At 49.6% G+C, this 23930-nt stretch overlaps 10 protein-coding genes across 14 annotated transcripts in view; 5 read left to right on the top strand and 5 right to left on the bottom strand.

The window, feature by feature from the left end:
• Positions 1 to 144: 144 nt before the first annotated feature.
• On the bottom strand, positions 145 to 5114 carry FOXG_10642 (uncharacterized protein). Its single transcript, XM_018390102.1, has 4 exons — positions 4761 to 5114; positions 3315 to 4707; positions 776 to 3269; positions 145 to 727 (listed from the first exon to the last, which is right to left on the bottom strand). The coding sequence occupies exons 2-4, from the start codon at positions 4548 to 4550 to the stop codon at positions 540 to 542; spliced, it is 3918 nt and encodes a 1305-aa protein (XP_018248492.1). The 5' UTR covers positions 4551 to 4707; positions 4761 to 5114; the 3' UTR covers positions 145 to 539.
• Positions 5115 to 5421: 307 nt separating this feature from the next.
• On the top strand, positions 5422 to 7863 carry FOXG_10641 (uncharacterized protein). Its single transcript, XM_018390101.1, has 3 exons — positions 5422 to 5616; positions 5665 to 5713; positions 5761 to 7863. The coding sequence occupies exons 1-3, from the start codon at positions 5590 to 5592 to the stop codon at positions 7437 to 7439; spliced, it is 1755 nt and encodes a 584-aa protein (XP_018248491.1). The 5' UTR covers positions 5422 to 5589; the 3' UTR covers positions 7440 to 7863.
• Positions 7607 to 8265, bottom strand: FOXG_10640 (V-type ATPase, G subunit; the record flags this gene model as incomplete). Its single annotated transcript, XM_018390100.1, has 6 exons — positions 7607 to 7768; positions 7857 to 7957; positions 8016 to 8024; positions 8083 to 8116; positions 8175 to 8213; positions 8263 to 8265. 6 exons carry the CDS (start codon positions 8263 to 8265, stop codon positions 7607 to 7609), a joined length of 348 nt encoding a protein of 115 aa, XP_018248490.1.
• Positions 8266 to 8561: 296 nt separating this feature from the next.
• On the top strand, positions 8562 to 9284 carry FOXG_20344 (uncharacterized protein). Its single transcript, XM_018400627.1, has 2 exons — positions 8562 to 8826; positions 8898 to 9284. Exons 1-2 carry the CDS (start codon positions 8731 to 8733, stop codon positions 9057 to 9059), a joined length of 258 nt encoding a protein of 85 aa, XP_018248489.1. The 5' UTR covers positions 8562 to 8730; the 3' UTR covers positions 9060 to 9284.
• Positions 9093 to 13594, bottom strand: FOXG_10639 (DNA-directed RNA polymerase II subunit RPB2). Its single transcript, XM_018390099.1, has 3 exons — positions 10807 to 13594; positions 9532 to 10760; positions 9093 to 9483 (listed from the first exon to the last, which is right to left on the bottom strand). Exons 1-3 carry the CDS (start codon positions 13225 to 13227, stop codon positions 9321 to 9323), a joined length of 3813 nt encoding a protein of 1270 aa, XP_018248488.1. The 5' UTR covers positions 13228 to 13594; the 3' UTR covers positions 9093 to 9320.
• Positions 13595 to 14643: 1049 nt separating this feature from the next.
• FOXG_10638 (endoglucanase type K) lies at positions 14644 to 16636 on the top strand. Of its 2 annotated transcripts, XM_018390098.1 has the most exons (3): positions 14644 to 15515; positions 15565 to 16204; positions 16262 to 16636. In XM_018390098.1, exons 1-3 carry the CDS (start codon positions 15049 to 15051, stop codon positions 16391 to 16393), a joined length of 1239 nt encoding a protein of 412 aa, XP_018248487.1. In that variant the 5' UTR covers positions 14644 to 15048; the 3' UTR covers positions 16394 to 16636. The 2 variants fall into 2 exon arrangements, with proteins under 2 accessions (XP_018248487.1, XP_018248486.1); XM_018390097.1 differs by having other exon boundaries at positions 15565 to 16636.
• A 339-nt stretch (positions 16637 to 16975) lies between these two features.
• FOXG_10637 (endo-1,3(4)-beta-glucanase) lies at positions 16976 to 18580 on the bottom strand. Its single transcript, XM_018390096.1, has 2 exons — positions 17471 to 18580; positions 16976 to 17413 (listed from the first exon to the last, which is right to left on the bottom strand). Exons 1-2 carry the CDS (start codon positions 18230 to 18232, stop codon positions 17330 to 17332), a joined length of 846 nt encoding a protein of 281 aa, XP_018248485.1. The 5' UTR covers positions 18233 to 18580; the 3' UTR covers positions 16976 to 17329.
• Positions 18581 to 19665: 1085 nt separating this feature from the next.
• On the bottom strand, positions 19666 to 21308 carry FOXG_10636 (uncharacterized protein). Of its 4 annotated transcripts, none has more exons than XM_018390093.1 (3): positions 21176 to 21308; positions 20670 to 21027; positions 19666 to 20619 (listed from the first exon to the last, which is right to left on the bottom strand). In XM_018390093.1, the coding sequence occupies exons 2-3, from the start codon at positions 20986 to 20988 to the stop codon at positions 20141 to 20143; spliced, it is 798 nt and encodes a 265-aa protein (XP_018248482.1). In that variant the 5' UTR covers positions 20989 to 21027; positions 21176 to 21308; the 3' UTR covers positions 19666 to 20140. The 4 variants fall into 4 exon arrangements, with proteins under 4 accessions (XP_018248482.1, XP_018248484.1, XP_018248481.1 ...); XM_018390095.1 differs by having other exon boundaries at positions 20670 to 20888; XM_018390094.1 differs by having other exon boundaries at positions 19722 to 20619; positions 20670 to 21018; positions 21176 to 21261.
• A 92-nt stretch (positions 21309 to 21400) lies between these two features.
• On the top strand, positions 21401 to 22585 carry FOXG_20343 (uncharacterized protein). The gene is made up of 3 exons (XM_018400626.1): positions 21401 to 21849; positions 21908 to 21957; positions 22012 to 22585. The coding sequence occupies exons 1-3, from the start codon at positions 21721 to 21723 to the stop codon at positions 22016 to 22018; spliced, it is 186 nt and encodes a 61-aa protein (XP_018248480.1). The 5' UTR covers positions 21401 to 21720; the 3' UTR covers positions 22019 to 22585.
• A 78-nt stretch (positions 22586 to 22663) lies between these two features.
• Positions 22664 to 23930, top strand: part of FOXG_20342 (uncharacterized protein) — a gene marked incomplete at both ends in the record, with an annotated part of 2274 nt that continues 1007 nt past the window's right edge. Inside the window, 2 exons of the mRNA XM_018400625.1 lie at positions 22664 to 23120; positions 23171 to 23906. Of these exons, the coding sequence (XP_018248479.1) occupies positions 22664 to 23120; positions 23171 to 23906 (1193 nt within the window). The remainder of the gene's footprint in view (positions 23121 to 23170; positions 23907 to 23930) is intronic.

Below are 23930 nucleotides of genomic sequence, written 5' to 3'. Positions count from 1 at the left end.
AGAATGGAATTGAATACTCACTCATAATTGTTACTTCGAGAATATTTAGCAGAGAATTCATGGACTTAAAAGTGATATTAAGTCTCCTTAACCATGAAACAAACTGCCTACTCAAACACAAGCGATAGTGCAGTGCACACAAAACACCAACTATACACATCATCAATTGTATGGCTGTCCCCTTCAATACACACTTCCAAGGGAACCTATCACAATGCTATTCATCCAGTCCCATTCGTAAAACTAAACTTCAACAGTGAAACATATAGATCGCTTGGGTATCGAGCCTTTTTCCCGTTACGCGGGATACATCTAAGTACTTGGCCAAGAAGAAAACCGAATGCATCACGCCTTGCCCATGCATTATAACGACCCATTCATTCCATTCCATCCCATTTCATTCCCATTCCAAAGCTCCAAGTTCGTTCCGTCTCCATCGTTCCAAGGTTCATCCTTCTGCATTGCAAGTTCATCCATCTCTTTGGCTGCAAGGCCATCCCATCTGCATCGTACAGAGTTCAGCTTACGTCTCGTCCCAATCATGTGAGAACCCATTCACTACCGCGCTTGAGATACTTGTCCAGCAACAATCCCAGATCCGATAGTACGAATCGACACACATAGAACCCAAAGAACTCCGCTGCATGTCGAGTACATAGCTCAAGACCAACTTGAGTCTTGTCGGCGTGTCGCAATCCAGGATCCTCGACTTGTCTTGCTATTTGATCTACTTCTGGTTAGAACGTGAAGCATACTCTGGGGGTGGTGAGCTTACCAATAGCTTGAGCTGCATCAAACAAGCGTGCCAATGAGCTCATGTACATTGCGTTCGGACCTGTGAATTGGACCTGAGCCAGATCTCGCTTGGGAGGACGATTTGTTGGTGTTGGTGTCATTGGCAGACTGGCAATGCTGGGTATATCTTTAGACGTTTCCGTGTTAACACGGCTCATGTAAGAGCCACCGAGTCCGACTGCGGAGTTCTTCGATCGCAGGCGTCGCCATGAGAAGGAGGATTTCCCAGAAACACTCGCTGATCGCGGCACACCCGCAGCCGCATCTCCATCGCCGGTGGATGCGTCCTTGAACAGTGCTCCAGATCCATGAACGCCGACTTCATTGCCAAGTTTGCGACTCAATGCTGTTTGGACTTGTTCAAGAATGCCCTCCAGGGATTGCATCTCTTCCAAGACTGCATCGGCATCATAGGTATCCACTCTCGCGATCTTGAGTAAAGCAGCTGTGAGAAAATCGCAGTTGGCCACCTTGTCTTCGATGTTCTTGAGCTTCACTCCCTTCACCCTCCAAACATCTCTAGAAACAAAGAGCTTACTGCTGATGTACCCGCCCCGTGGGTGAGCCAATGTCTGGTAAAGACATCGCATCAGCCAGAAAGGTCGAAGCATGAAATCGGTAGGACAAGGCTCAAGGGGAGCTGGAGGATCGGAGATGAGCGGATTAGGCGAGCCAGGGCTTGTCGGGGAATAGAAGTGATCATCGAACAATGATAGTCCAGCCGCGTTTGTTTCCGATCGCTCGCGGAAGCTCGTGGCAAGAGGTGTAGGCAGAGCTGGGACTGATGGAGCATTGAGAGATCCAAAGGGATTGCTTCCTGGGGTTCCAGGAGACAAATCCGAACCTTCTTCCAGATGTGTCAACGACATATTGCGACTCTTCATACTTCGAAGACTTGACGACGAAAAGTTCTTCCTCAGTTTTCGTGTATTGGGAGAGCCGGTGATATCGTCGTCGCCCTTCTCTGAGCCCAGCTGCCCAAAAGGCGATGGTGTAGGTCGAGATCCTGTCATATCTGTCGGACTGGCTTCGAATAGTGGAGGGGAGGGTTGTCTATGGTTCGCACTCGCAGCCTTTGTATCTGTTTCGGCTTGAGTATCCATATTTTGACTGCTCAGAGGAGCAGACTTGGCCTGGTTGGCGTCGGCATAATTCTGCATAGGAAGAGCGAGCTTGGAGGTTTCAATTTTCAGCTGTTTCGGGTTCTGTCCTGATAGTCGTCTATTTCGTACACTTTGAGCGGATGATCCAGGTCGTTGGGGTAGTTCAGGTAAAGACTGTGTTGGTGGAGGCGCAGCTGGGCCCTGTATAAGATGCGTTATAGGCGGTGGCAGTTCTGTAACAGTAGAGAGTGAAGTAGCTCCCGTTGGGGGATTTGACCCTTGTGAGCTATGCCAGGTACGTGAAGTTACGCCACTAGAGTCAGACTCTCGAGGTGGTGGTGGGCGATGTCTATATGATTCGAGACCGTAATCTCGAGCAATCTCATCCAAAATCCTCTCCTCCTCGTCGGATGAGTTATCGTTATAAAAGTCGTTAGGTGTGCCTTGATACTCATAAGACTGGTATTGCTGTTGAGATCGGTTATCCCTCTCCATCTCATATACCTCCTGCTCAGTCTCTCTGACTTTTTGGCGAGCAAGTTCAACCTTGCGCATAGCGTTGGCTACTGCTTCCTCGCCAGCGTCCATTGACACCATTCGTCTGTGGTCCATTGGACTCATTGGCTCATAACCATCATCATAGGCGGCCTCAATAGCTGCGTCTAATGCCGTATCGAATTCAGCCTCGGTTTCTCCACTAACGCCCCGAATGTGCTTCCTTCTGAAGCCAAGCGATGAAGTGCGCGAATGAACAGATGATGCAGTCGAGCCTCCCGATTCGTCAATGGGATCCAACCAAGAGTTCATGCTGTCTTCCCGGAAATGCGTTTGCGGCACGTTATGCTCTTGCGCATGGTCATTCTGCTGGTCATGGCTCATGGAGAAATCGGTTCGCACGGGCTCGTCCATGTCATTGACTTCTTTTGCTGGAGATAGTGGGCGTCTGGGGGAGAGCGGAGCTGGCATGTATGGGTCCGCGGGTCGTTGTGGGAGGAAATGCTCAGGAGTGCGAAGTCGAACTGGTGATCGTGAAAAGGATGACTGAAGAAGTCCAGGCTCGGGCGTAAGACTTGTAACGATAGGTTTTGGCTTGTTCTGAGCACTTCGTCTCTTATAGCCTTGGTTATCATCTCGTGGCGGTGAATTGACAATTCGAGGTTGAGGGCTGCGACTATCTATTCTCGCAGCTGTAGCGGTGTCAAAGACAGCGGTATCATTAGGTTCATCATCATCATCATCCAATCGTAATACAGACTCTGACTCGGAATGCTGTGCTAAACTCTCAGGGCGGGCGGGCAACGCCTTGGTCTCTTCTTCTTGCCAGGGTGCCATTTGATCTAGCTCATCAATTCGACTTGTATAAGTTCGTCGCTATGCAAGTTAGTATCAGATGTCGATAATTGGGCAAGTTCTTACAATTGCTTCCAGCTTACGTTTATCCTCATCGGCAGTTGTTTTCTGTAGTACTTGCTGCAGGAGGTCGCAAGCCTCCGCATAAGCTTCTCGTGCGCCCTTAAAATTCTGTGCATTATCCAACTGAACCGCTGTATTCGCCTTCTGCAAGGCACGATGTAACATGGCCTTCTGAGATGGCGGTTTGGCGCGCCCCCTATCATTGCTTCCCTTACCAGATCGACTCCTGGAATGCCCCCTTTGAGGCGGGTAAGCCTCTTGGTCTTGATCGTACTGCATATTAGGTCGATATGCAGCCATTGAACGTGCACTGCCCGGCGTTGAAGTAACGGATCGCGCTGGAGAGTCTGAATTGTCGGATTGCTTCAGGGACTGTCCCTCCTGGCGGGCGCCTATTGATCGCCCAGGCTCACTCGAACCAGAGCCAGGGCCAGCCCCTTCAGATTTAACGTTGAGTATATCGCTTAGCGCAGCGGGCGCCTCCAAGGGCGATAATGTTACGATTAGCGGCAGGGATTGCGGTAACTGGCTTCGTTCCTCTGAGGGCCTAAAAACAAAGGTGTCGGGGTTGGAGACTGATGTACTTGGTCGGTGATTCTTCTGGAGTTTCCGAGGGGATGGTTTGGAAGGCGGTGGAGAGTTGTCAATGAAAGTGGTCGCATCGATACTGGGGCTTTTACCGAGTCGCGAACTGTTATGGTTGGCGCCGGGGGGTAGCGCCGAAACTCGACTGAAATTCGTGGACACTGTCGAAGAGGAAAGACGATTCAATAACCATGAGCTCTCGGCGGCGTTGTGGGGGATTCCGTTCCCGTTCCCGTTTCCGTTGCTGCCAGGCGTGGGAGTGGGCGATAAGCGATCCGATCTCTGGAAAGTTACAGCTCTCGGCGAAGGTTCGATATGGGGCGGAGGGAGAAGTGAGGAAGTTCGTGGCAGACGGGGACCCGGGGGCTTGTGATGAGGATGGGCGTTTAGCGAGGGAGAGGCCGAGGGCGAAAGCGCAGATCTCGACGGGTCGCGATGAGGATAATAATGTGATCTACCGGTCGCTGGTCTAGAGTCGGTCGGTACGGAAGCGGAGGACGCATAGGCAGGTAAAGCCCAAGGCGGCGGAACTGTAGCGGTTGCGGAGGCCGTAGCAGCAGAGGGAGACGCGCTCGGGCGTTGGTGGTGGTGGTGATTGTGATTGTGATTGAGATTGAGAAATTGAGGAGAAGACGAGACCTGACTGTCGTGCATCCTCTTTGAAATGAATCGATCTTCTAAAAAGGCCAAGCCAAGACGAATCCAATCCGATCCAGTCCAGCGATACTACTGGATCCTCACCAAAAAGCCAACAATTTCCCCCCTTTCCCTTGTACTCCAGTTGTAGGCGATTTTAGGGGACCTTGGACTGCTAAGGCTTAGGTTAGTGGAGGTTAGTGGAAGCCCGGACCTTTTCCACCTCACCTCGATTGGCAGCAGCAGTGACAGACTCGTGCTTCAGTGAGAGGTGTCTGGTCCGTCGTAAAGATGGGCTCCGCTTCCGGCGCAATTAACTTAGTTCAGGTACAGAACAGAACAGAATAGTACAAGTTGCTCGTCGTAAAAGTTGTAGATCCAAGTTGAATATCGTCGCAGATTCGCATTCTCATTTCGATATGGCTTCTCTCTCTATCCTTCGTATTCGCAATGCAATGCAACACTCGGTGTCGAAACAAAAGGGGATGTTGTAAAAGTAAAAAAGATCAAAGTCAAACATTAAACAACTCAAGTTCGTGCCAGAAGGCAGACCGACCAGTCAGCCCAGCTCAGGGAACAGATAACCCAGCCCATCCATGTCAGGGGACGAGCCGTACCTGCATCTCGGGGTTTTGGTTGGTGGTTTGGAGGTATCGGTACCCTAGGGATGCGTTCCTCTCTGTCTCTAATCTGTGACAAGATAGCGCATTGTGCAGAGTGACCGGCAGTTGACCTGTGCATCTCCCTACCCCAGCCCTTCGGCCAAGTATTCCATAGTATCGGCTGATCCTGAGTGTGCTGCGTGTCTGACCCTTCCCTTGCCTTTAGCGGGAGCACTGTGCGGAATCTCCCTGGACCCCCTGGACGACGCTGTCGTGCTTCAGTTTTAGCGCGTTTCGTTGCCTTATGTAATAATTGTAACCGACATCAGACATCATCAGCTTGAGCGCGTCGCTGAAAGGTATCGCCGATCGCGAACGGATAATTTGGTCACCTACAGATACCGAAAACGAAGTCTACTGTTTCTTTCGCTCACGTATTCCCATCTATTTTTGCCATGGCGAGCGTTGATGATATATTCAAGGTTTGTTTACTTCAATCTCCAAGTTCAATAGCGTCTAACAAATCCTAGAGCTCAGGCATTTCGGGGAAGCGCAAGCTTGATCCCATTCGAGATCCAAGTAATTATACCACTTTCCTGTCGCGAACTTCAACTTACAATCTCCAGATGAAATCTACAAATCAGCAAAGATAAACGCCAACGGCTCGAATCGCCATGCCCAAGTCAACGATGCGCCAGACGAAGACGAAGACATGGAAGCTGGCCCAGCGCCTCCCCCCGCCGATGACGAAGATTTCGGTCCCGAACTACCTCCTGACGATGACGAAGGTCGCTTCTTCGGCGGTGGCATTACAAAACAAGAATCAGAGATCCTTGATTATGTAGAGGAAGCCGACGCTGGCCGAGCGCCTGAAAAGATCGATGCAGCATGGTTGCGAAAAACGCTGACGAACTTGGAGAGGCACATCAACAAGAATGCCGAGCTTCGCGCCAAGTTCGAAGACCAACCACAGAAGTTCATTGGCAGTGAGGCTGATCTAGATGCCGACATCAAGGGGCTGTCGCTGCTCTCTGAACATCCTGAACTGTATCCAGAGTTCGTCAAGCTAGAATGCGTAGCCAGTGTTGTCGGTCTGCTGGCGCACGAGAACACCGATATTGCCATCGATGCGATCGAGATTATGGGCGAGTTGACAGACGAAGATGTCGCGGCGGAGGATGAGCAGTGGAACGTGCTGGTAGATGCCATGATGGAGGCAGATCTCCTCAGTTTACTGGTTTCCAACTTCTCCCGTCTGAACGAAGACGATGAGTCGGATCGTAACGGTATCTATCATGCTCTAGGCCTCATTGAGAACTTGTGCTCCCGACAATCAGTCGCTGAGCGCGTAGGAGAGGATGAGAAACTACTGCAATGGCTCCTCCAGCGCATCCAACGAAAGGAAGATACCGTCTCCCAGAACAAGCAATACGCTGCAGAAATCTTGGCCATTCTCGCCCAAATGGCCGTCGCCAACCGCACAAAACTCATAAACCTCGATGCGGTCGACTTGCTTCTCCAGCTCATCGCCCCCTACCGACGACGCGATCCCGACAAGGGCGGCGATGAAGAAGAGTACATGGAGAACATATTCGCATCTCTCACATGCCTAGCAGATGAAGCTGCTGGAAAGGCAAAATTCATCGACGCAGAGGGTGTAGAACTCTGTCTTATTATGCTGAAGGAGGGGAAGAAGAGCAAACCACCGGCTCTTCGTCTTCTCAACCACGCTGCTGGTGGTAACGCTGGTGCGGATGTCTGTCAAAAGATTGTTGAGGCTGGCGGTCTCAAGGGTCTCTTCACACTCTTCATGAAGACTCAAGATCATCGATTAGCAGAACATCTTGTTGAGATCTTCGCTTCAATGCTGCGTCTTCTACCAGCTAATTCCGCGGAGAGGATACGAACACTAGCCAAGTTTGTGGAAAAGGACTACGAGAAGATTTCTAAACTCATCAAATTCCGACGAGACTATGTCGCTCGTGTCTCATTAGCAGAGCAGCAAAACGACGCTGAAAAAGCCACTACTTCAGAAGATGATCGGGAAGCAGCAGAGCTAGAATGGCTATCCCGGAGAATCGACGCCGGTCTCTTCACACTCCAGACCATTGATACAGTTCTCGCTTGGTTAGTGGCAGAAGACACAGGAGCAGCACGCAAGATCAGACAAATCCTCGCCGAGCGTGATGAAAAGATATCTGTAATCGGTCGTACACTAAAGGAACAGCTGGGCGGTCTAGACACCACGGAGGAGAACCAGGATCTGAGGGACATGTTGAGCACTCTAATCGAGTTTGTCCAGTAAAATAACTTAATCATTCAAAATGTGCGTTTCCTTTAGAAGGGAAAACGCTCAAGGCGGACCACGCAATTTGGTCTTTGTAACACAAATCCTCCTCGTCTATTTGCATCTCCTCTCGTGTGTCAAGCTGAAACGCTCATAATTATAAACATCGGTGGGTGCTCCGTCGTTCAGGACTTGGTGGGGGGAACGGGGTTGACGTCGAAGACGGCGCTGAGGAGGTTCTTGATGACCTGAGCTTGTCCCTTCTTGCCAGCCTCCTGGATGCTCTTGATTTGCTTCTCGGCTTCCTGGTTGGCCTCGGCCTCGGCTTGCTCGTTGCCCTTGCTGTGCTATACGACCATCAGTATTCTTCCATCGTTGGGGCGGACGGTGTCTCGTTCAGATAGACGGTATGCCGTTTAGATGGAGGTATCGTACCTCGGCCTCGAATTTCTTATATTCTTCTTCCTTCTTGGCTTTGTAGTCGGCTATCTCTTGCTTGGCCTCGTCGCGAGCTTCCCTGACGCGCTTGGTACGGTCTATCGTTCGGTACTGTCAGATGGATGATTCATCAGTTTGTGAGGAAATGGCGCTTACATTCTCGGGCTGTGAATCGTTGTTAGTTAAGCTATAAACAAGGCGCGGAGATGAGGTTGGAGCGCACCTTTCTGAACAATCTTGGAAGCATCTTGCTCAGCCTGGCATCACAGATTAGTTTTCCTTGCTACGAGAATTAAAGCGCCCGATGCAGCGTACGTTGAGCAGCTGTTGAATACCAGCTGAGTTCTGGGCAGACTACGAATCATTAGCCATCATCCTCCATCCTATTCGCGAAGCATCTAACCATGATGTCGTAGTATCAAACGTGACAATAAAGCGATCGATTCGGTCGTAGAAATTATCGTGTTATCAGGTTCGAGGAGTGTTCGTGATGGCGTCGTTGTTGATGGGAGTTCAAGTTGCGAATGGTTGCATACAAGCACTTGATGGAGGATTACGTCGGGTGCTGAGCTCAGGCAGCTGATTCGCAGGTACCGCTAGGTAAGGTACGTTACTTGTTTGGGGCGGAAGGGGGGAGAGCTACAGCGCTTAGCGCGTGTGGGAACCGCCGGAGACGCTGTGCGCTTGAAACGTCATGGGCTGACAGTCCCTTCTTTTGCGATTTGATCATAATCTTTCCCAGAATATACTGTACTCGAATTGTCTTTAGTCGGGTCAATTGGCCTAATCATTGCCTGTCGCAAACCAATCAATCTCTCCATCGATCTATAAACCCACCGTTTCCGACCCCGAAGAAGACCTTGAGGCCACCATGTCTCGAGCTTCAAAGCTCACCCTGCTGGGTACTTCGCTCCTCACAGTCTGCACAGTTGTCGGCGTACACTTCCAGCAAAAGTTCGAACAAGCCGTACGTTTCCCACTGCTCAATTGATCCTCCAATCCATCCCCCAGAACTCTTAGAACTAACAATGATCGTAGGCCATGCACGAAGGCGTCGTTCGAGATATGGAACAACAACGAATCAAGCGAGAAAGACAATTGGACTTTGACTTGCAGAAGCAACTCGAAGCAGAATACAAGCGTGAGCAGACAGTGCACGACTCGATAGCAGCGGCGGAGAAGGGTCTTCCGAATCGATAACACCAAGAACGGCGGGAAAGGTTACAAGAAAAATTGTACTATCAGCATACTCCTCTCTAGCGACTACGGCGCCATTAAAGATTTTTGTTGCATCAATGCATTTCGTTGTTTTTGCTATATTTCCTAACGAATTGGCTATTTTATACATGATGAACCTCCCCAAACATTACAAAGCACAGGCAAGCTGATCCTGTCTTGCAGCGCTTTCCCTCTCTCCAATATTTTAAGCATCATCAATCTTTTTTTCGTAATCAATCTAAATTATCGGTTTGAAACTCCAGATCTGTTGGTAAACATTCTTGCGGCGATGTTCATGGCCTGCAGCTCCTGGAAGAGCAGCTTGGCGGCGTAGGGAATATGGATTTGCGCGATCTTGGTCTTGTTCTTGCAAGGTCGGCATTCGAATGACTGTTTGGAAAGGTTTCTGAGACATGTTAGCTCTTATTCATGAGTATTTGTAGGGGCAACTTACGCAATTGGTGTCATGAGTCCACAAATCTCGCAGACGTGGACACGGAAAGCATCCGACACCTCAAACAGACGCTCCTTCAGGAAAGCAGCGGCACCGTGAGCGATCATACAATCACGTTCCATTTCTCCGAATCGGAGACCACCATCACGAGCACGACCCTCAACAGGTTGTCGGGTCATGATCTGAACTGGACCACGAGCACGAGCGTGAATCTTGTCGTCCACCATGTGACGAAGACGCTGGTAGTAGGTAGGTCCGAAGAACACCTGGGCACGGAGCTTTCGTCCAGTGTGACCGTTGTACATGACCTCGAAACCTCGAGATTGGTAACCGTGCTTCCTCAGAAGTTCTGAGACTGAATCGACTGTGACATCAGTGAACGGTGTGGCGTCACCCTCCATACCTTCCAGCGTTGAAACCTTGCTAAGAAGACACTCAATCAAATGGGCAATTGTCATTCGCGATGGAATGGCGTGAGGGTTGATAATGATATCGGGAGTAAGACCTTCTCGGCTGAAAGGCATATCCTCCTGTCGATATGTAACACCGATTGTACCCTTTTGACCGTGACGAGAAGCAAACTTGTCACCAATTTGAGGAATCTTGGTTGTTCGTACTCGGACCTTGACGTACTTGACGTTATCGGCGTTGACTGTCAGAATGACTTGATCAACGATACCGTTCTCAGTACTTCGCAGTGGTGTCGAGATATCACGACGTTGGTGCGATTGAGTTCTTGTGCCAAGGTCCTGGTTTTCTTGGTCGATGGGTGCAGTCTTGCCGATAATGATATCTTCACCTGACACACGGACACCAGGAGCCACGATACCATCTTCATCAAGCTTGTCGTATGTTCCATGCTTCATTCGAAGCGTTGTCTGCTGGAAAGGTTTCTCAAAGATCTCAGTGTAGTTGAGACCAACCTTCTTCTCCTGATCTGAGTACGATCGGAAGAACAGACTTCGGAACAGACCTCGATCAATACTACTCTGGTTCATAATGACGGAATCTTCCTGGTTGTAACCTGAGTAGCAAGCAATTGCAACAATGGCGTTTTGACCGGCTGGCAATTCACGGAACTTGAGGAACTCCATAGATCGGGTAGTGGCGAGAGGCTTTTGAGGGTAGTAGAGAATATTGGCCATGGTGTCCATGCGGCGAGAGTAATTTGTCAAGAAGAAACCCATGGCTTGTTTACCCATAGCAGATTGGTAGGTATTACGAGGAGACTATTGCTGTTAGTTGAGCCTATCCATGGTCATAGGACATACATACCTGGTTGTGATCGGGGAAAGGAATGATACTGGCACAGATACCGAGAATCATACTGGGGTGAATCTCACAATGTGTGTACATGTGAGTTGTGGGGTTCACCTTTGTCTTCAATCGCTTGTTGCGGTCCTCCTCTTGTTCTCTCTTCTCTGCCTCTTGCTTGGCCCGTTTCTCTTCTTCTGTGAGTGTAGCTTCATCATTCTTTTGCTCACGGTAAAGTTCGAGATCCTCTGGCGTCATGCAAATCATGGCTGTCTCTTCTTCCTCAGCATCGAGATACTCGACAGCTCCTTCGCGGATCAAGCCATCCCATCCAAACTTGTCCGCTGGGTTGGCAGGAGGCTCTGCCTGTTCTTGGGCTAGCCTATTGACATGGTCCTTTGTCAACACTAGTTGTCCCTTGGTGATGTTGTTCTCATAGTCATCCTCCTGATGAACTGTAAAGACGGGTCTCATGACACGGCCAGCGTCTGAGAAAATCTTGAATTCACGGTCTCGGATATCACGAACAAGTGATACTTCGAACTGCACGTAAGACTTTCGTCTTGTGTCCAAGACCTGATTCACGAGATGCTTGGGGTCGGCATGAACACCAACCCAGCTACCGTTGACGAAAATCTTTGTAGCGTGGGGGTATCTTGTCGGCTCGTACTCCTCAACGACTTCCATGCCTCTGTTGATCATGAATTCAATCAGAGGATCGGCTGGAGAGCCGACACTGACGTAACACATCAGAGACAAGTTTTTGACCAGACCACAAGCTTGACCCTCAGGCGTTTCGGCAGGACACACCAAACCCCAGTGAGTGTTGTGAAGCTGTCGAGGCTTGGCCAATTTACCATCTCGTCCGATGGGAGTATTGGTTCGACGCAAATGTGAAAGAGTAGAAGCAAAGGTATATCTGTTCAACACCTGAGAGACACCGGCTGTCGAGCTTGCCGCCTTCTTCTGGTCACCCCAGTTACCAGTGGCCAAAGAGTACTTGAGACCGTTGGAAAGGGTTGATGGCTTGATAGCGACAGTCAGGTTGAAGTTTCGGTTGCTCTCAACACATCGCTTGAGGTAGTTAGAGAGCTCAGTGTTTATCCTTCGAATGATACCACGGAAGAGCTTCGCCAGTAGAGGGCCCGCCAAATCAAGTCGCTTCTTTCCAAAGTGATCACGATCATCGGGCTCACGACGTCCAAGAGCGCACTGTAGCAGCTTGTGCACCATGTAACCCAAGAAGAAGGCCTTACGGGTTTCGCTACCCTCTGATTGGGAGATATGAGGCAGAGTCTCTTTTTGGAGAATATCCTTTGCAACACGAACACGCTTCTCACGACCGAGACTAGCCTGGTCTCTGTTTCCACGCTTTCCGATAAAGTCAAGGGCAACTTCTCGGTCTTGGACACAGAAAGCCTCCTCAATACAAGGGCGAAGCATTTCCAGCATCTGGCTATCGTTGCGGTCGTAGCAAATGTGGTTCAGAATATCCTCATCAGACACAACACCAAGTGCTCGGAAGACGATGGCGACAGGGAGATCTGCCTTGACAAAAGGCAGGGTAGCCTGGATAGTTTGGCCAAAGCCACCTCGTGCAGAATCTCCCTTGCCATAGAGCTTCATCGTAAGACTGGAGATAAGACGGGAACCTTTCTCAAGAGCACTGCGGATTTCAGCAGTGTAGGTGTAAGGACTAGGTTGGGCCTTCTTGAAAACTTGAACAATGTTGGCGGCAGAACGTTCCTGGGCGATCAGGACCTTCTCACTACCGTTGATAACGAAGTAACCGCCCTGATCATAAGGACACTCGTTGAGCATGAAGAGGTCCTCATCCGAATGGCTGCTCAGATGGCAAATCTTGGACTTGACCATGATGGGCATTTTTCCGATAAAGATCATCTCCGAAGGCTCATCCTCAGCTTTTATGCTTCCAGCATCCTCCTCGACTTCCCATACCAGCTTTGTGGGGTTTTCGCCGGTTCGCTTGTACTCCGCCTGCTGCTCGTCATCCATCTCGTGCAAAGGAATCTCCTTGTCGACTGCGACGGCGACTTTCTTGGTGATCTTGAGGTAGGTCGGCGCGGCATAGGTGAGGTTGCGGTCACGACATTCGTAAGGTAGGAGGTTGGTCACAGTTCCATCAGTCTCGCTCATAGAAGGACGTGACACCATGACGCTCCCAAACTTGATCTCATATCGTCGCAAGGCGATGTTGACTCCAGGAGGCGCAGGAGGGTTGTGCTGATCGAGGGTGATGGTGGAGTACTCGTTGACGAGATCCTGCACCATTGTCTGGGTGAACTCGTCAAAGGAGTCGGTCTGTTGCGATGCAAGACCCTTTGTCTCGAAGAAGGACGAGATTACGGTCCAGCAATCCTCGGGGGTGATACCCTCATCGTAGCCATAATCGTAGTCGGATTCGTTCTCGTAGTCGTCCATGATGTCGGTATTTGTCGCTATAAATACAGTGATCGAGTTCTCGGGATATTAAAAGGTTAGCGACAAGGTGTTGCTGCTCAAGTCGATGGATTGCGCCCGCTAGGCAGTTGCGTCGAAATTATTCAAAGAAGGACAAAGGAGCTACGACAGCGAAGTCAGGGCGGTCAGTTTTGGACCTGGCGCCTGATGCACCCCGTGAGCATCTGCCGATGAGTTGGACAGGTCGACAGGAATCTCAGGCCAGGAGATAGAGCGATATTGAGGAATGCGCGAGGTGAAGGGTCGTGGTGGAGAGGTGATGAATTTGTTACAATGAATCCTCACTAAGCATTCAGGAGCCTGAGGTTGAGGCGACGAGACGCGCCCATAATGCGCTATTCTGGATTTGGTTAGAGCAGAAGAAAGAACGCCACGTTGATGAATAATATTGAGCGGCCGAGCGAACAGTGTGTGGCGCCTAGTGTCCCACAGTCTGTGGCTGAGCTTCAGTCAACTTTTGACCCATCTCCGCCGTGCTAAAATTCCAATCTTTAATCCACTGGTCTAGGGTAATCAGATCCCAGCCCATCAGATCCCAGCCCAAAACAGCTCATATTCTCTCGAACCAACGCTACCATTACCTTGTGCACGAAGAGAAAGGAGAAGTTTGCACAACTTGCGCTGTCATTTAGTTCAAGTATCGGCCTCAGCATCAGCTCGAATACGGTAACCTACTAAACAGAATATTGGTAATCGCGAGGTTAATCTCCGCGATACAGGGTGAGTCGTCTAAGGAGTAAGTACAACAGGAATACCGAATCCATCAACCAGGTCCAACATCGAGAAAATAAAGTTAAGAGTGCGCTCTTAGCACTACGACAACACATAGAGTTCATCCTAAACAGATAAACTAATGCACTAAGCTTATGATACACCCAGCAGAGTCAATCAGAACTTCACTGCAAACTCACATAGATTAGAATCCAAGAGGCATATCGGCATATGCTCTTGTACCACACTCAGTATTTATACATTAGTCCTACATAATCTTGACCCCGGAGCTAAGATAATAGGCTCCTTACATACTTTGACTGCACCGTAACTTGAAGCCATCGCGGCTTCATAATAAGTGTTTAAAAGTGCCGACGATCCGGCGCATCCGCCATCTCAAAGTCTATCTGTTTCACCTCTTGGCGGGCGATTCGCGTCAACGTTCCATCCGGCAACGCTACAGTAGCTCAACCATCACCCATGCGGGCAACAAATCCCACTTACACCAACGGCCCCCCTAGCGCTAAACCACCAGAGGATTCTAGAAGGAGTCTCATCTCATTTCCAGCGTCTACGGTAAACGGCATCGTTCTTATTAACCACCTGTATCGTGCAGCCAGGCTTTACCACTTCTAGAACCATCGCCTTTGTCTGCTCCGTTCAACTTCCAATCTCTATCCCTGCCACTCGGGCCCAATCTCGGGAGAGGCGGCCGAGAGACCGTTGTCAATTTCCCCACAACTGTTCCTGAAACCAAAGTCTCCTAGACTTCATTTCTCACTCGTTCGGTCCAGCCTTGCCGTCCCTTGTCCGTCAGACCAGCTTCTAGACGTCTTATTAGTGGAGGATCTGTTTCCCGTTCCCGACCTGCATCCATATGCTGACTAGGTCCAATCATTGCACCACCATCAGCTTGTCATCTTGACTTTTTGTGATCCTTGAATTTGTACCTGCGCTAGTTTGACCTAGACTAACAGACCACTTGGATGAAATGTGCTCATGATATCTGACAGTTCACGGCGCAGCATGGGCTGAATACGCGGGAGTGAGGGTTGGGCGCTTGTATATAAGATGAGGTGTGCGTCCCGATATTCTGGTTGTTGGACACTCCTGCACTGCCTTCTCATTCATTCACTTCATTCATTCTTTAGAATTACATACACTCTCTTTCAGAACAGTCACTCTTTAAACAAACCAACTTTTGCAACAATGCGATCTTACACTCTTCTCGCCCTGGCCGGCCCTCTCGCCGTGAGTGCTGCTTCTGGAAGCGGTCACTCTACTCGATACTGGGATTGCTGCAAGCCTTCTTGCTCTTGGAGTGGAAAGGCTGCTGTCAACGCCCCTGCTTTAACCTGTGACAAGAACGACAACCCCATCTCCAACACCAACGCTGTCAACGGTTGTGAGGGTGGTGGTTCTGCTTATGCTTGCACCAACTACTCTCCCTGGGCTGTCAACGATGAGCTTGCCTACGGTTTCGCTGCTACCAAGATCTCCGGTGGCTCCGAGGCCAGCTGGTGCTGTGCCTGCTATGCGTCAGTCTCCTTACAGATTGATCCCGTACAACACACTGACTCTATCTAGTTTGACCTTCACTAGTGGTCCCGTCAAGGGCAAGAAGATGATCGTCCAGTCCACCAACACTGGAGGTGATCTCGGCGACAACCACTTCGATCTCATGATGCCCGGCGGCGGTGTCGGTATCTTCGACGGCTGCACCTCTGAGTTCGGCAAGGCCCTCGGCGGTGCCCAGTACGGCGGTATCTCCTCCCGAAGCGAATGTGATAGCTTCCCCGAGCTTCTCAAGGACGGTTGCCACTGGCGATTCGACTGGTTCGAGAACGCTGACAACCCTGACTTCACCTTTGAGCAGGTTCAGTGCCCCAAGGCTCTCCTCGACATCAGTGGATGCAAGCGTGATGACGACTCCAGCTTCCCTGCCTACAAGGGCGATACCTCGGCCAGCAAGCCCCAGCCCTCAAGCTCCGCTAAGAAGACCACCTCCGCTGCCGCTGCCGCTCAGCCCCAGAAGACCAAGGATTCCGCTCCTGTTGTCCAGAAGTCCTCCACCAAGGCTGCCGCTCAGCCCGAGCCTACTAAGCCCGCCGAGAAGCCCTCCGCTACTAAGCCTGCTGTGAAGCCCCAGACTGACAAGCCTGCCGCCACCAAGCCTGCTGCTACCAAGCCCGCTCAACCTGTCAACAAGCCCAAGACAACCCAGAAGGTCCGTGGAACCAAAACCCGAGGAAGCTGCCCGGCCAAGACTGACCCTACCGCCAAGGCCTCCGTTGTCCCTGCTTATTACCAGTGTGGTGGTTCCAAGTCCGCTTATCCCAACGGCAACCTCGCTTGCGCTACTGGAAGCAAGTGTGTCAAGCAGAACGAGTACTACTCTCAGTGCATCCCCAACTAAATGGTAGATCCATCGATTGTGGAAGAGACCATAAAACGTCTCAGAAGGGATCCTCTCATGAACAGGCTTGTCAGTGTATAGCATGGCATCCTGGACCAGGTGTTCGACCCTTGTTGTACATATTAGATCTTCATTGTATATATTTAGACACATAGATAGCCTCTTGTCAGCGACAACTGGCTACAAAAGACTTGGCAGGCTTGTTCAATATTGAAGCAGTTTCCTCCATAACGTCGTCTTGGTCATAATGTCCTTTGAAAGTGAGCAAGTGTATAAGTTGCAGAGTTGATTGGCATCAAGAATGGCATCCGTTCGTCACTGACGATGACAAAAAGAAGTCAGAATATTTTATCAGGATGATCCTTTCGGCGCTATACATTAATTGAGCAAAGATGGTATCCAGTTCCCCAATTTCTCATGAAAACGGGGGGCGCTGACATACGGATCTGCCCTTCATATGCCTCTTGAACCCGTCGATCACTTCATGGAAAACCTTGTTCTCCAGACGCTTACCGTACCCATAAACCAGACCATATACCTTGAGAGCAATAAATATGCCGCTTAGAGCTTGTATGATTATAAGGGATTATCTCATTTAGCGTCACAGCACAGAAGTCACATTGCTGAGTTGGGAGTAAGTTTGTGTCATAACGTCGTGAGTCTTGTTTTGTATCCAGATATCTATCTACACGATCCGCTGTACGGATATTGAACTTTGTGTATCCGTAATCTATAAGACAGTGCAATAGAAACAAGACAAAGCTGGGTTCGAACCAGCAAACAACCGTCGAGTTGACCACGAGACCAGTCTCAGGGCACTCAATAGCCGTTCACACTCACACGGGTGAGGGTAAGAAGAAATGAAGAAAGTGCCAAGCAAGGGCTGGCAGAAGAAGTTTGCAACAAGCTTTGAAGAATTGCTGGTTATGAGGGTAGCTAGTTTGTGGTTTCGTAGACGGCGACGTAGGCGACCTCCATCATGTTCTTGTAGCCGGCTTCGGTGGCCTTGTTAGGGTTGCCCTGCATGACGCCATTAGTTTTCTGATATCTTGAAACTATAGAATTGCTGGAACTTACTGGCCAGGTTCCGCCAACAGCGACGTTGAGGAGAATGTACATGGGAGAATGAGCCAGAGTAGCCCAAGTGCCCTCATCGTTGAGTGTCTTGCCCGTGATACTGTGGAAGGGCTCTCCATCGAGCAACCAGGTGATCTTCTCATCCTGCCAGCTGCTAGCCCGTCGGTCGATAACCACAGACCAAGCATGGAACTCGTTATCCGGAATAGTAACCCGCTGTCCAAGACCCTCTGGCTCATTGCAGGGACCGCCGCCCTCATGACCACAGTGAACAGTGCCGAAGCCAGTCAAGTCGCCGTTAACTCTCTCAAAAATGTCGATCTCGCCACAAAGAGGCCATCCAGTTCCGTGGCGCAGTGCATCACCGAGCATCCAAAAAGCAGGCCAGATACCCTGCTTACGAGCTGAATCACCCATGCGAATACTAGCCTCTACACGAAGAGCTTTGTTCTTGTCTGCGTGGAAAGCCTTCTTGGACTCAAGACGTCCAGAGGTCCATTCGCCTTTCCCATCCTTCCAGGGAACGAGCTGGAGGGTGTCACCGCCGGAGAGTTGGATGTTCTTGTTGGAGGTGGAGTATACCTGGAGTTCGTTGTTGGAGTTGATGTTGAGGGCCGTGTTCCAGTTGTTCGTCTTGGGTGAGCAGCCTTGACACCCGGTGAACTCGTCTTTCCAGATGAGTTTGAGATCGGGGCGGGTTGGGGCGCTGGTAGCTGAGACCAGAGAGGCGAGGCCGGCGATAATGGGGATGAAGTTGAGCATCGTGTAAGTCGGAGTGGAACTGATCAAAACTGTGAAATATATCTTTGATACTGAATTCTAAAGGATTGGACGAGAACAAATGTCACAGGTAAGGAATGTTATGCCTCCAGGGCTAAAGGAATGAAACCGGAGAAGGCGATGTGTATAAAAGGAACGAAAGAAGCTTGAGATACACGTATCTCGAAAGCAAAGAGGTCAGAAAAGAACGTCAAGACACAGAAAGAAAGACAGGTGTGGAGAGGAAGACAAGACGAGTTTACATGCGCATTGTTCTATATATACGACTCCTATGAGTGGAGTCCTCCATCTTAGGGGAGACAGAAACGAGATGTGAGGACCGGATGTTTCCTGTTCACCTCGGGGCTTAGTTACCCAAAGGGGCATGGAGAACATGGGGTAGAATGGTGTTGCATGAATCAAAGGCTGGGCGGGCGGGTGATGTTCAGGGACGGGAGGAGGTTGACTGGATGGTTTGACGCGATGGGTTTATGGGAATGGAGCCAGCACTTCGGGATAGGTCCGCCACAAAACGAGAGGACAGGGGTTGAAAGATGCTATGTTTTGAAGATTTGTTCTGGAGTTGATTCGTTGTTGAGGAGGAGTTTTGGTATGGTGATGGACAGGCCAAGTCTGAGTTGATGGTGCAGTACACATATAACCAACCATGATCTGCCAAGTTCGTATTGTACAACGCATTCATGCCTGATGTTATACAAGATAATGCACTCTTGACAAACCCCAAGACAACTTTCTTTACAGAAAAACGTGCGTGGCAGCGTATGAACCGGGGCTAACTAGCGCATCGGAAATAAAACCAGGGGTCAGAGAAAATATGGATATCATTTTCGCTTTCGCCGACCAATGTGAACCCCAGAACATTCATACCAGACAAGAAATTCATCTCCGAAAAGAAAAGAGTCTTTTCTTTTGTGAAATTGTTTATGAAGATTGCGTTGGTGAGCGGTTACTGGTGGTGGACATGGATGGTGCTTGGATCTTGGCAGGTATATGAAACAAAGCCGTGAGAATCATTAACCAACGAGGAAAAGAAGCCTACGCGGCTCAAGAAAGGAGGTGTCAGGGATAACGGGACTAACAAGGACATGCTTCTTGAACGTCTTGAAGATATGATCTTATGCGAATTCAGCTTAATACTGAATAATTCAGTCATTATATTTTTAGAGAATCATGCAGGTGGTTATTCGTATCGTAATGGTTCATTGCCATTTTGAGAAAAGTGCATCTTCAGTTAGAGTTTATGCTACTGTCAATCATTAAGATGATCTACGATTCGGAAAGTCAAAATGTTCAGAGCAGCGGGGTTTTACTCAGGCTTGGCTTTTTGGTAGTGTCGAGAACTGGTCATTAAATTTCCGACGCGCTGTGTTTCACGATTTGACAGGTGAGGCCGGTCACAGCCTCAATTGACAGCTCGCGGCCCAGCAACGTGGGTGGCAATGCAATCAAGTAAATGCTTATTTTATTATCACTTGTACTTGGGCAAGTTGGTTAGGAAATAATTGTCGAGCCATGATCCAGTAATTGTAGAAATGACTGATCCGTCGTAGATTTGCCACGAATTTTCGGATACCTAATACCACGCGTGATCTTGACAATCAACCGTCTGTGCCAGCGTCATTCGCTTCATCCCCCACTGATCTACCAACCTTATCAAATCCTATATTATCCCCATGTTATAGAAGACCTGGTTCATCTCTCTTCGCGAAACACGATCCAAGACCTCAGTCCTGCAGCCAAGCACCATGATCAATGCTCACCCCACAAGAGGACCGGTTCAAAGGTATTCAGCTCGTATCTGTGCATGATCACGCCTGAAACTAGTCAATTCAGCTCATTGAGCGTGGCACCTGAATCTCCAGAATATAGTGCTTCTGTATTTAGAACACCTCAATCGGCAGACATCTGCAATGGCTCCAGATCCCCAAGCCTCTCGTTAAGCTGCACAATCGTCTTCTCAAAGACCCGCGCCGCATCAAGCTGGAGCATCATCTCATCGTCATCCTCCACGCCTCCCCATCCCTTGATCCCAGGTTCTTCCGCGTCTGTGTCGGTGTCTGTCTCTGCTTCTTCATCCTCTTCGTCCTCTTCTGCTGGATCTCGCATTACTTCCACCATTAAAACGCGGCATTGATCTACTAAACTTCGGCAGCGGATCATTTCTGTTGTTGTCATGCCGCCGCGTAGTCCGTTCTCAAAACCGGGTAACGTCTCGTGAGTTTCGATGTCTTGGCCGCAAAGAAGACTTGCGAAACAGTGGTCTAGTTTGCGGAGTATTGCGAAAGATGCCTTTGGTGCTGGGGGGAATGACCGGACATATCGTGTGAAGTCACTTGTGAGACGTAATAAGAAGGGTATTTGGAGCGATGCTACACATTCTTAGTACTAGACATCAAGACATGGGCCTTGAGTGACTTACGAGTGCCTGATTTCCATAAGACATTGGTGATGCTATCGAGATCTCGACATACTTCGCCAAACCTAGCATATCCCACCACTGTATCGCCTGGTTCTGGATTGCCAAACTTCTTGACATATCGCCGTGTTACTAGTAGAAGCTGCTCTTCAGCGTACCGTCGCACCATGAACTCTTTACTTGAGTTGGGCTTCAGGGCCTTTGTTCTCGGTGTAGGAAGACCTTGGATGTTTGAGTATGATGAAGCTGATGAGGGGGCAGGTGATGGGAGACTTCCACCAGCAGGTGCTGGCAAGAAGCCACCTGGGCCTGGCGATTCCATTTTGAATGTATGTATTTTTCCGTGATTAAGCTGTGTTGTCTGAGTGCAAGGTCAAAAGATGAAAGCACAAAGAGGGAACGGCGGGGGATCTTGAGAGTGAAGCACTGTTGCTTTATGCTCCTCTTGACCAGAACGACGGACGGACGGACGGATGAATATATACTAAATGAGCTTTCACGGTATTTACCTGAGATTTGAAGGAATATGAATACTATTTCCGAAAGAATTAAATGAAGTTTGTATAACTGTCCGCTGACAAAGAGACTGGTTCCGTTTACATTTCAGATAAGCTCGCGATAAGGATGACGAAGGTGTTGGCGATACTCAGTCATGGTGGGGTAACCGCCGGATTCGGTACATACTCGGCTTTTACAGTGGGAGCTGGACCAACATCAATAAGTACAACTGAGATAACAAGTCGAGACTTTTTACGAAGCGAGATAAATGAGACTCTCCGTAATTCTCTTGCTAAGGTAGCTTGGTTAACAAAATTCTGCATTTCCAATTCTGCTGTTGGCTTTTGAGCTTCCAGGTTGAGTCTCACAAGCGCGCGTCATGTGACTTTAGCCGCTATCGCGCGCTATCAGTGGAAAAAGCTTCATTGCGAGCTGTACCGGAAGTTTTCGCTCCAATTCGACGACCAGATCAACTACCACCACGCGCCCGCTTCCTTCTCTCAACTTAGAGTCATCACGAACCGATAAACTCCACATACACGGCCATATAATCAAAATGCCTCCCAAGCGCATCCAAGTTGAGCCTCGCGGTCGCCGTGCCCCCAAGGGCTTCATCGGCTCCACCTATGACGCTCTTACCTCTCCCGACAACGCCGCTGTTGTCCGCAGCATTGCCATCTTCGGTGTAAGTTTGGTCTTGCGATCTTGAATTGGGGGTGAACTGGTACTGATAAAGGAATTAGGCTGCTGTGACATTCTTGTCCAGCTCTTGGGGCGAGATCCTTCTGCCTCCGTAAGTTGAACCCAACATGCGAGTCTCGACGAACACGAACTGATCCCTGGACAGCCAGTAAATGACGTCGCAACGATACACGATCAAGAATTTGGAGAGGAGGACATCAGTCATGAGTGGGGATTGCGCATCCCTCATGAACTACATAATCGACATACTTGTACATTAGTTGGCGTCAGTGTACGTTTAGACACGATGGGATTTCAAGGTTGGCCTGTGCCTGACTTGGGCATTATGATATAGGCTGTATAGAAATCGACATGGCCGTTACGGCTGGGGTTGGAAATGATAAGACGTCTCCCCTACTCCCGTTTGGCTCCTGAGGCTGGGTCGCATTCTGTGAAGACTCGCCTTTGTTATGCTAACCACAACAGATTGCTGGAGACATTTATTTCTAAGGGCTTGAGGATTGCGGTGCATTGCCATGTATTCAATTGACATGTTCATCATCGGCATCGCGCTTTCCTTTCAGGTTATGCGATCAGACGAGGGCGCTCCTTCCATCTGCGATCATGGCCTTACGGTCTTTAGCTGCCAAACTAATGACATCTCTGTCATTTCTACAATGTTGTTCCAGGCAGATTCATCCTCATCTTTTGAACAGACTTTGACGACATCGACATTTGACACTTTCTCTTGATATCATACCATCAAGACGTGATCTTCATCAATATCACAGCCTCGTCCGTCTTTGAAGGCCGCCAACATGAGCACGCATTCGTCTTCTCGCAAGAATTCACCACCCAAGTTCGTCTCCGAAAGTTCAGATGCCCGCAGATTGACCAGCAGCAAGTTCGCCCAGCTTCTCTCCAAGTTTGAAGTCCTTGAGGCAGTCTCCTCTGTTGGCAGCCCTCCTCCTCCTTCAAAGACAAAGCCCGCCTCTGCCATCAAGGTAACTTCGACAATCGAGCAGACTTCATCGAGCGCCTCAAAACCATCATCTAATGCATCAACAAGAATCCGAGAAAGAGGCTCTACCGGTTCCAGCCATGTCTCGTCCGGTCGTTTCGTTCCTTCAAGCCAAGAAACCCCTCGCACTCGTCGAGTGAAAACTTTTGGTACCCAGTCGCCTGTGATCTCGACTAGAAATGCGGACTCAAAGGCAAGGCAAAAGTCTGTGGCAGAGAGAATAATAATGTTTGAGGCTGCAGACCAACAGGCGCGTATGTGTTTCGGGTGTATCTTCTGGAGGGAAACATTGACCGTCTGATAGAAACAGAAGCCTCTAGTCCTACCCGTACTTCTATCCCTCGTTCGCCATCAAAGCTGGCTCATTCCAAAAGTTGGCAAACGATCAAGACAAGACGGTCAGCCGCAGGACCACGAGCAGACGATTCTCCCATTACGCCGAATCCAGTGCGCATTGCAAAGACATTCTCGCTCACGTCTCATACTGTTCCCTCACCTCGGACACTCCTGGCTTCTGATGATCCTTTTGGCACATGGCGATCTCCTTTGAATCGACCAGATGACTCATGGACTTCTTTCAAGCGTAACAGCCTCGTCATGAGTACGCCTGATGCGAGTCCAAGCTACATCAAGTCTCAGTACACCGAAGTGACACCATCATCTGTGCAGGCGGTATCTACGAGTCGATTCAAGCTTGATGATGTTCGTGATGATGCTTTTGTTGAAAATAACAACGTCACAATCGAAGAGACCCGACATAATGGCTGGGTGCGAAATGCTCGCAAGATAGCATCTTCATTGTCAAATACAGTCTCCGCAGGAAGTTCAAGCCTTCGAAGAAAATCCCGTGGATCCCATGATGCTCCCAGCCAACCTCCGAGCAATAACAGCGGTCTCATGTCTTTCAGATTTGCGAGAGCAAGTACTCCGAGTCGCTCCAGCCTACCACGCTCTAGAATTTCCAATTTCAGAAAGCAGTTTGATCAGTTGAAGGATCAGCCAGTGGCTTCTGTTGGTGCTCTTGAAACCAAACGGCGCGAGTCAATCCTTACCAAGAACGAGGC

Source organism: Fusarium oxysporum, chromosome 7 (assembly GCF_000149955.1).
Source record: "Fusarium oxysporum f. sp. lycopersici 4287 chromosome 7, whole genome shotgun sequence".
NCBI lineage: Eukaryota > Fungi > Ascomycota > Sordariomycetes > Hypocreales > Nectriaceae > Fusarium > Fusarium oxysporum.
This window is presented reverse-complemented; position numbering and strand designations above follow the sequence as displayed.

Coding starts and splice junctions, on each gene's coding strand:
- FOXG_10636 (XM_018390092.1), bottom strand. CDS start 20,988: ATGGAATCGCCAGGCCCAGGTGGCTTCTTGCCAGCACCTGCTGGTGGA. Junction 20,620..20,669: donor CTTATGGAAATCAGGCACTC/GTAAGTCACTCA, acceptor AAGAATGTGTAG/CATCGCTCCAAATACCCTTC.
- FOXG_10638 (XM_018390097.1), top strand. CDS start 15,049: ATGAGGTGTGCGTCCCGATATTCTGGTTGTTGGACACTCCTGCACTGC. Junction 15,516..15,564: donor TGGTGCTGTGCCTGCTATGC/GTCAGTCTCCTT, acceptor GACTCTATCTAG/TTTGACCTTCACTAGTGGTC.
- FOXG_10639 (XM_018390099.1), bottom strand. CDS start 13,227: ATGGACGACTACGAGAACGAATCCGACTACGATTATGGCTACGATGAG. Junction 10,761..10,806: donor CTTTCCCCGATCACAACCAG/GTATGTATGTCC, acceptor TAACAGCAATAG/TCTCCTCGTAATACCTACCA. Junction 9,484..9,531: donor GGACTCATGACACCAATTGC/GTAAGTTGCCCC, acceptor AACATGTCTCAG/AAACCTTTCCAAACAGTCAT.
- FOXG_20343 (XM_018400626.1), top strand. CDS start 21,721: ATGCCTCCCAAGCGCATCCAAGTTGAGCCTCGCGGTCGCCGTGCCCCC. Junction 21,850..21,907: donor GCAGCATTGCCATCTTCGGT/GTAAGTTTGGTC, acceptor TAAAGGAATTAG/GCTGCTGTGACATTCTTGTC.
- FOXG_10641 (XM_018390101.1), top strand. CDS start 5,590: ATGGCGAGCGTTGATGATATATTCAAG. Junction 5,617..5,664: donor GCGTTGATGATATATTCAAG/GTTTGTTTACTT, acceptor AACAAATCCTAG/AGCTCAGGCATTTCGGGGAA. Junction 5,714..5,760: donor TGATCCCATTCGAGATCCAA/GTAATTATACCA, acceptor TACAATCTCCAG/ATGAAATCTACAAATCAGCA.
- FOXG_10642 (XM_018390102.1), bottom strand. CDS start 4,550: ATGCACGACAGTCAGGTCTCGTCTTCTCCTCAATTTCTCAATCTCAAT. Junction 3,270..3,314: donor AACGTAAGCTGGAAGCAATT/GTAAGAACTTGC, acceptor TAACTTGCATAG/CGACGAACTTATACAAGTCG. Junction 728..775: donor TGATGCAGCTCAAGCTATTG/GTAAGCTCACCA, acceptor AACCAGAAGTAG/ATCAAATAGCAAGACAAGTC.
- FOXG_10637 (XM_018390096.1), bottom strand. CDS start 18,232: ATGCTCAACTTCATCCCCATTATCGCCGGCCTCGCCTCTCTGGTCTCA. Junction 17,414..17,470: donor CTGTTGGCGGAACCTGGCCA/GTAAGTTCCAGC, acceptor GGCGTCATGCAG/GGCAACCCTAACAAGGCCAC.
- FOXG_20344 (XM_018400627.1), top strand. CDS start 8,731: ATGTCTCGAGCTTCAAAGCTCACCCTGCTGGGTACTTCGCTCCTCACA. Junction 8,827..8,897: donor AGCAAAAGTTCGAACAAGCC/GTACGTTTCCCA, acceptor CAATGATCGTAG/GCCATGCACGAAGGCGTCGT.